Raw genomic sequence first — 9,139 nt, 5'->3', positions numbered from 1 at the left:
ACATTATATCTTTGTGCTATAGTATCTAAGCAGTCCTTTGTTATAGTAGTCCCAAGTACTTAGACCGCTCAACAGATGTTCAGTAATCGATTTTTTTATCGTTAGATAGCAGATATGATTAGATTTCATCAAACTGCATGATCTTGCTTTTTTTTTTTTGCATCACTATTAACAATAGTGAGATCTATATGCCTGGGTGAGACCTTTGTGACATCATCCATTTTTATGGCAAACTCCACATCCCTTCTTATCTTTTAAAATTTGATCGATCGAGTCAGTCAAAACCTCAATGGTGACCATATTATTGTTGATAGAAAAGGTGATTTTAAATAGATTAAACAATATTGTAACATCATATTAGTATACAATAGGACAATCATATTACTCAAAACGATAATATATCACAGCTAAGAATTCAGGCACATCATTATATACAAACAATTTTGGCCAGAATGCACACAAGATGTAATTTAGAATTCTCCCATAAAAAATAATCTTGACAATTTATTCTAATCAAAGTAAATCTACCACCTTTGGATGAATAGATCACTTAATTTAAGTTTATTAAGTTACAATCATATGTCTTATGTGTCATTTCTAAACTAAATACATAGTGAACACATTTGGGCATAATAATTGCATATTTAATCAGAGACATCCTTGAAATATATATGTAAAAACTGAATTCTATAAATCCAGTGGAAAGATCACATTGGTGGTAACAATCCAACCAAATTCACAAAACTCTTTTACATTGGAAAAAGGGCTTAATGTCCCTAAAATCACACCTTAAGTTATGACCCAAAATTTATGAGATAAAAGATCGATATTATTTATTTAATATTATATATAATTATATTTATTACATTGTAAAATATTCCTTATGAGAGACAAATACTTTATTCTCTTTATTTGTGACAAAATTATGTAATTTGCATTAAATAAACTTATGAAATATAAATAAAATAAATTAATTATATCTCTATTAATTAATGTCACAAATAAACATGCTAGCTAATAGCATGCAAATACTTTATTATGGCTTTAGTTTGAAATTATAATATAAGGGATAAATTAAAAAAATGTAATAAATACAAGTTTGGAACTTCTTAAATAACTCATCCTCAACCTCTTTCATGCCCTCACGCATTGCCCACAATCCCAACATTATTTTATTAGAATAATAAAAAAAAAAGAATTAACAAAGACATGGCAGCCTCACATGCCCTGATGAGTCCGAGTTACAGCGCAACCAATGATATAATAATTTTGTGATCAATTAAAGCTTAGGGCATTTAAATGATTTGATTTCCAAATTCATAAAGTAAAAAGCAATAATGGATTCAAAAATATAGTAACAACAATATTGTGATTATTTCCGGACCCTAAGATCATGCAATTGGCTCTAATACCATATTTTAATATATATATATATGTATATATTTAACATGATATACAAAAATTAGATTGCATACATGATTACTTAGAATACGAATAAATTTAGATTTGTAAACAAACAGTTGAAAATAAAGGATTCAACATGTAGGGTTACAAATGTATTTTTAAATGTATAATGCTATCTTAAAGTTTAGCTAATTAAAAGTGATATATAAAGTTTAATTTTTAAACTATTGGGTATTAAATTATCATGAATTAATGTGTAGAGACAGAAGTTGTATTTTTAAATTGATGAGGGGCCAATTTGAAAATATTAAAAAATTATTAACGGCTAGAAACAGTTATATATGGGTCGTGATCCCCAATTATACAGTAGTTTTTTTTATCTCTCTGTATCTCCCATCAACAGAGAAATTCAAAGGAATTACGTATCAATTGGAAGATCATAACCAGTTTTGATTAATCATAACAATGGATACATGTACGTTTCTATCTATTATTTTATTTATTCTTGATGATTTGATATGAATGTTCTTAGATTAAGGAAATACAAGAAGGTGGTGGTGAACCAAAAAATAATATATATATATATATATATATCAGTTCATGGTTGTACCATGAAGGGGTCTCAACAAAAGATATCAAAAGACAAAGCGCCATAAGACCCTAAACGTAAGACAGAAAAAAAAGTAATTTAAGCAAGATGACCATGCTCAACAACCACCTTGTTCAAAATCTAGCTAACTCACATTAAGTTTAGGATACAACTCATGTAAAGCCTCATTAAACGTCAGAAAAATTGACTTCACTTTCCCATGGCATCTCCTTGGCATGTTTGTAGGAGCCAAATTAACAACATATATATGCATCTTCTTTGATCATAGTACCTAGTACATGTATGTAGGGTTCAGGGGTGGATTTAAGGGGGACAAGCATGGACTACAGTCCTCTTGAATTTGTCTTGGGAATCTAGCCCATTTAAGAGGAGAGGAATTAAAATGACTAATGAATCTGGAGGAGATTTTGGGACTAACCCTCCTCCAGATCCGTTCTTGGATCCACTCCTGATAGGGTTAAATATATAGTACGTACATATATGGGGTTAGTTCATGCTTAGTATTATTGTATTATTATGGCAAATACAAAAAAAAAAAGAAAGAAAGGAAGAAAGAAGAAAGAAGAAGTTCTAGGATAAAGAATTATATATGTACATCATGTTTAGTATTGTTGGAGAATGTGGTCTAAAGAGAAAGTGACACTCAAAGGCACCTTCATAGGTAAATTCAATTTATTAAGTTTATTTGTTTGTATAGGCTTCATGTAATCATATATATATATATTTAATATGAAAATTGTCTAAAAAGGGAGAGAAACGCGCTGCTGTTGAGCTTGGGATATTTTATCTCCATCCCTGTTCTCTTCCTTCGCAACTTTCCAATCTCTCTCTCTCTCTCTCTCTCTCTCTTAATTTTTGTCTCTCAGTTCCTCTGCCTTTCTTTCCGGGAAACCTCCTTTCTCTCCCCCCCAAAACACACATGCGTGTACCTTCTCATCCAAGCCTTTTTTAAAGAAGAGCCGCAGCCTTTCTGCTCAGCTTTGAGCTGCTTCATCATTTTCTCTCCTTCCAAACATGGATAAGGCGCCACTGAGCTTCACCGACAAGAAGCCTTCCAAAACCAAGAAAACACCTAACCCCCTCAAAGTCGTCTACATCTCCAACCCCATCAGAATCCGCACCACTGCCTCCCACTTCAAAGCTCTCGTCCAAGAACTCACCGGCCAAGACGCCGCCGCCGTGCCCGACCCAGCCAAGTCCGCCGCCGCCCACGATATGGTCATTCCTGCCGGAGTCAAGGTTGTAACCGATGACGATCCTGACCATGAATATGAAGACCTTGAAGTCCCGATAATGGATCCGGATGCAGCTGCTGATGCGCCGGAGAAATCTGATCTCTGCTTCCAGCCATATGACGACGTTTTCATGCCTCCGTTGATGGACAACTTCCCCGAGTTTTTGCCGGCGAACCTGCTGTATGAGCCTCCTCATGCCGATGACGTAAGAATTTGGTAAGCTTTGGTAGCTAGCTAGGGTTATGGCTGTGACATGGAATTCATACTTGTCCGATCTAACGAGTTTTATACTAGTAATATATAGATCATAGAAATCCCCATGTGGAGTTACTCTTGTGGACTATGGCTTTAATAAATCAAGTATATATATTCCATGAGCCAAATAATACAGCTAAAAATTTGAAGGTCCCATGACCATGAGAGAAAGGAGAGAAAACGATATACTTAGATTTAAATTTTAGAATAATATATATTAAAGTACTTTTTTTTTCTTTTTTATATAAATTAAAAATAATATTGTGGTGTACAAATTAAGTAAAAGAGAAGAGCGGAAGCAAACACTAGTATACCCATTTGGTTCAATTAAAGATGTTAGTGTACTCTGCAGGAATAAGTGGTCATGAAGCTCCCACGACGCCCAGGAAGAAGATTTTTATGCAGATGTAGAGATGTTAAGGAAGGATCGTTGGTCATTTTCCAAACTCTAAACGCTCTCATTAATTCATCCTTAATTTCTTAATTAATTAAGCAGATGCTTGAGCTAACATATATGTGTGTGTGTGTGTGTGTGTGTGTGTGTGTGTGTCTATATATATATATATATATATACATACCCATTTTCAGAAACCCCGCCTCTCTCTCTCTCTCTCTCTCCAAACGGCTTTGTTAATTATGTTTGGTGGAAAGAGTTAATTTCTAGTTAGTAAATAAGGCTTGCTACAACAAGCAAAAACATAAAAACATAAAAATAAAAAAAACGTTTTCGCTTGATTATGGCTTGCTAGGTTAATTAATTTAGAGGTGCATCGATTAATGTCGCATTATCATATATAGGCAATAACATGAAAGAGCTGACGAGCTACAAGGCTTATATATCTCACTTGTTAATTAAATGGGTTACTCTGCTGTTTGCCATATCTGCTCTTTCTTCTGTATTATCGTTCGATCCTTTAGTTACAGCTCCTTTCAATCTTGTTTCTGTAATCCTTTTGGCTAAGCTGTTTGCTTAATTATATTAAATGTTTAATTACTTAACAAAATGTTAGTAGACTTGAAAAGTACCTTCACATTACTATATGTATCTTAGTTATTAAAGTTAAGAAACCTCTAGCTAGGAGAGATAATTGACCAAAACTTGACTATATTTAGTGGAAAAGATTACTTGATGAATCCATTGTACTGGCTAGCTAGGCCAGACACAGCTTGTTTGCTTTGTAAGCCTTCGTGTATCCTCAGTAAAACGTCATAAATTGGTTATACCATTATCTAAAAGAGATGGCATAGTTGGATATATATACTATAAATGTTAGTATTTTGTATACTCAATAATATTAGTAGCCAGAAAATTAGTTGTGATGATTCACTACGTAGCAAAGAATCACTGGTTAACGAATAATCACTGTTGATTTTTTGACTATTAATGTCTAACATCCTATGGGGTATCAAAACCCTATATCCAATTAACATTTTTGTTTTGCATCTAGCTAGATTCAAGGATATTCTACGTATAATTAAATAGAATGTTTATCAGTCGAGAAAAAAATATATAATGTGCTGCATTACAGAACATTTTCAATGAATGAAATGAAATAATGTTATAATATAAAAATTGTTGCATGTGGGTTTAAGGATATTCTACGTGCATGTAATTAAATATAAACAGTGTGCATTATATATATATATATAGTATATGTTTAATGAAATAATATTTTCAAGGGAAGTTGTATCTATAGCTTAATATATATATAGTCCTTAATTCCATCTTCGTTATTGTAATTTCACCACTTAAATCCCTGATTTCTAACAAAGTATCGTGCATTCTAGCTAGCTAGGGTTTTTGCCTAGACAGTTGATAAGAATGACAGGTTAATGGTAATGGCCTCGCCCATTTGTACGTGTTACTTTGTGAGGCTAGTTGTGTATAAAGGACAACCCCCATTTCTTAATTAAATTGTTACTTGTAAAGAATAATTTACGTTGCATGGTTGGTTGGAGGGCACAAAGCCATCTTTAAGGGTCAGGGGGCTGTATTTATATAAATTTAACGTTAAACTTGAAATATTATGTACTTTTAGTATTTTACTTTAATTTCCTAAAAAGGAGAATGCATGCGACGGAACACAGGGAGTCCGAACACAAGAGAATCACTAATCCAGATGTCTTCATCATATATAATTAAGAAAGGAGATTAGAAATACATCTGGGAGTATATTGCGATTGGTGAGGATAAACTTGACCTACAAACAGAGGTCTTCAAATTTCGATTCAAATTTACAAATTAGGTCGAACTGGACCCAAAAACCTAGCCCAGTCTAAGACAGAATGAGTTACTTCTTTGGTCTGGTCTTCGATTCGAAAAAGTTAAAAAATCAATCTCTGCTCTGATCTCAATTTTAGATTGAATATAGAATAAATTACTTAAATACATATTTCGTATGACCCGAGCCTAGAGATAGCAAATGGGTCGAACGGCCCATGGGCTTGATCAGCTGGTCTGCCTCCCAGCCCAGCCTGATACTTACAGCAAAAGGATTGGGTTGGATCGGTACTGTAGCAAATAGGCCGGGCCGACCCAGTGTTTTGTGGCCTATAGCCCAGTTCGGCCCCCCTTGGCCCGTTTATTAAGGGCCATAGGGCCGTGCCAGGCCTCCAATTCCCATTGCCTGGCCTGCCTCTCTTGCGGGCTAAATTCGTCTCGATCCACCAAATGAGTGGGTCAAGAGACAGGCAGGCCAGGCCGGGTCGTCCCGTCCATTGTCATCTCTACTAGGATCGGCTCATGGGGGAGACCTAGACCATTATTAATTTAGGGGCCCCTAATCCCTTAATAAAAATAAAAAATAAAAAATTATTAATTTTATTTTAATAATAAAATTAAAATAATTATTTTATTTTAGTAGCTTTCAACATTTTTTTTATTTTTAATTCTTTATAATTATTTCTCTTTCTCTCTTTTCAATTGTTAATTAAAAGTAGGGGTGTTCGCGGTTCGATTTGACCAGTTTTGAGCTGGTTTAATGTGTCGAACCGCAAGTTCGATTTTCTACCAAATCAAATTGAGTGGTTTGATTTGGTGCGGAAAATCGAACCGAACCATACTGCATTTTGCGGTTCAATTTTCGTGATTTCAAAAATTTTGCGGCCAGTCCCAGAAATTCTAAGGAAACATCAAATTGATCTGCTAGCAAACGCAGCACAAACACATCCCCAAAGACCCTAACAAGCTATTACTGTACAAGATGAAACCGTCGCTGAAGTGAGTCTATTGCTTGAGTACCAAAAGCTTGCATTAAAAAATAATCAACAGAAAGTGAGAGAGATAGAGCATATCAGCAACTGGCAATCGATGATCGGAATGGGAGGGCGAAGAAAATGGGGTGACGGGCGTCGGACTGCTGCGAGCCTGCGACGGCGTGGGGGCCGCTGGTGTGAGGTGCTGACTGCGATGGCATGAGGTGCTGACTGCTGCGAGCCTGCGACGGCATGGGGGCCGTCGGTGGGTTGGCGTCGATCGACGATCATTCGAGGGAGAGGAGAGTGAGAGGGTGCGATGCAGCGGGCGTGGGTGGGTACGGTTCGATTCAAGCAATAGGGTTAGGGTTTGGTTAGGGGGAAAGGGGAAAGAACGAGGAGAGGAAGAGTCGAGAGGGTCAGCTGCCTCTTTTTAGTTTTTATATTTATAATATATAAATTATATATTATATATACGGGCAGTTCGATTTTGAATCGAACCGTTGGTTTGCCAAACCGCGAACTGTGCGGTTTGGCAATTTTCCAAACTGAATCAGACCGCCAGTTTAAAAAAATCGACCGGTTCAGTCCGGTCCAGTCCGATTTGACTAGAAATTGCGGTGCAATGGTTTTTTTGAACACTCCTAATTAAAAGTAGAACAATTTTGAATAACAGCCAACAGACATGACTGATTTTTGAAATCCTTTTGAAACCTTTTATTTTGAGGTCCTAGCACATGTCTCAGCGGTCTTCCCCCTTAAGTAGGCGTGCATATGACTAATGATGATCCCTTATATGTATAATACAACAGTTGCATACAGCAGCTAGCTAGCTGTTGTACACAACAATTGTCGTCGTATTATTTGAATGGGTTCGATCTAGTCTTGCCTTTATTCGGCTTAAATTTAGTTTGAATTTTTTATCAATTCTAATTTTAGTCCAGATTAATTGAATACTCCTTCCTACAAACCTAAGTCTAGCACAAATAACTGCAACAAGATGGCAGTTCTATCCCACTTCTTTGTAAATGGAGAGAAGTGGGACTGTGGGAGAAAATTGAAATTGCATGCACGTAGATGCACACACATATATATATATATATATTATCTAAAAAGGAAAAGAGCGAAGGAAAGAAGTTCTTTCAAAACTCTCTCTACATATTAAAAATGAAGGTTTTTAGGCTGTGGATTTTCAGAACGATTTCCATTTCGGTGATCTCGTTCGTAACTAGTGATACAAATCGCTCAAAGATCTAACTCACTTAAATTCGCTGGAGATCGAAACTTATAATTTGCTTATTTTTCTCCTGTACATATTTTCTTACAGAATCTTCTAAGATGCCCACTAAAAATCAAGTTGTCAATTAATTTCTCATTTCAAGTCTTAACAATCTTTAGTGTCATGATTGTTGTATTTGTGAAACACTATCTTGTCCACAATAGTCTCAATGTGAGTGCCCATGTGAAGTGGTTTTCAAGACCAATTTTTGCTAATTAAGATTTGGGCTTAGGTTGTGTTGAGTGGGGTGCATCCAATTAAATGGGTTCTCCTAATTATCTGTCTCTCTCTCCCCTCATGAGGTTTCATCCCTTTTTCGACAAATAAAACTCACAATTTTTAACCCCCATCATTGATCGCAGTATCCAGCAGTTTGTTTATGCAAGTGAGATTCAATTAGAACCTTGAGATATTCTATCTTGTATATTCTTGTCCCTTTATTGTTTTACATACTCAGAACAAACTAAACTAGTGATAGGTTTGTAGTATTTTCTATTGCTAAGCAAGAAAAAACAGTTCAACCAACTCCTTAAAATTATGGGTGTTTCAAGGTTTCAAAGATCGAAACCATTCTTAGGCTTCATTTTTAAAGTCAAGTTAAATCCTAGGCACATTATTGAATCTATTTTGTTTGAAGATTCATTGGCACTTTTTTAGTGATCAATGTAATCCATGGGATAGTAGTGACACGAACCACAAAACTCACTGGCAAACATTCTTTATGTTGGTTGGAGACATGAACCAATTGGATCCTCATTCTAGTGGCTTTCAGCTACAATAGAAAACTACCCCAGGAATACTTAGAAAGGTCCCTATTACTTAAGTTAATTAGGATATTATGATAGTGAAAGTGAGGTAATATGCAAACAATACAATTTGAAGAGTAGTTATGTCAAACTATGATGGGAGACGACTTATTGTATGTAGTTATGGCGACTCAATGAAGGTAGAGGTTTTTCTATTAATGGGTCCTATCATGTTGCATTAGAGATGAATCTTTTACATCTTAACTTTTTTCTTTATTCTCATCTATGTCATTGATGTGGTTTATCTTTCTAATACAAACAATAAAGTGTCATGTCATCATTTTATAGGGTAATGGATTTTGGTTGCATCACATGCCCCTACTAATTAATTTATATCCGCATTTGATATGCACAA

At 35.3% G+C, this 9,139-nt stretch overlaps 1 protein-coding gene across 1 annotated transcript; it reads left to right on the top strand.

The window, feature by feature from the left end:
- Positions 1 to 2,794: 2,794 nt before the first annotated feature.
- On the top strand, positions 2,795 to 4,083 carry LOC127788879 (sigma factor binding protein 1, chloroplastic-like). The gene is made up of 2 exons (XM_052317538.1): positions 2,795 to 3,465; positions 3,857 to 4,083. Exons 1-2 carry the CDS (start codon positions 3,029 to 3,031, stop codon positions 3,870 to 3,872), a joined length of 453 nt encoding a protein of 150 aa, XP_052173498.1. The 5' UTR covers positions 2,795 to 3,028; the 3' UTR covers positions 3,873 to 4,083.
- Positions 4,084 to 9,139: the final 5,056 nt, after the last annotated feature.

The sequence above is a fragment of the Diospyros lotus genome, chromosome 13, assembly GCF_014633365.1.
Source record: "Diospyros lotus cultivar Yz01 chromosome 13, ASM1463336v1, whole genome shotgun sequence".
Taxonomy (NCBI): Eukaryota; Viridiplantae; Streptophyta; class Magnoliopsida; order Ericales; family Ebenaceae; genus Diospyros; species Diospyros lotus.
The sequence above is the reverse complement of the archived record's forward strand: the minus strand, read 5'-3'. Positions and strand labels throughout refer to the sequence as shown.

Bases quoted from the DNA above. Each gene is read 5' to 3' on its own strand.
- LOC127788879 (XM_052317538.1), top strand. From the start codon at position 3,029: ATGGATAAGGCGCCACTGAGCTTCACCGACAAGAAGCCTTCCAAAACC.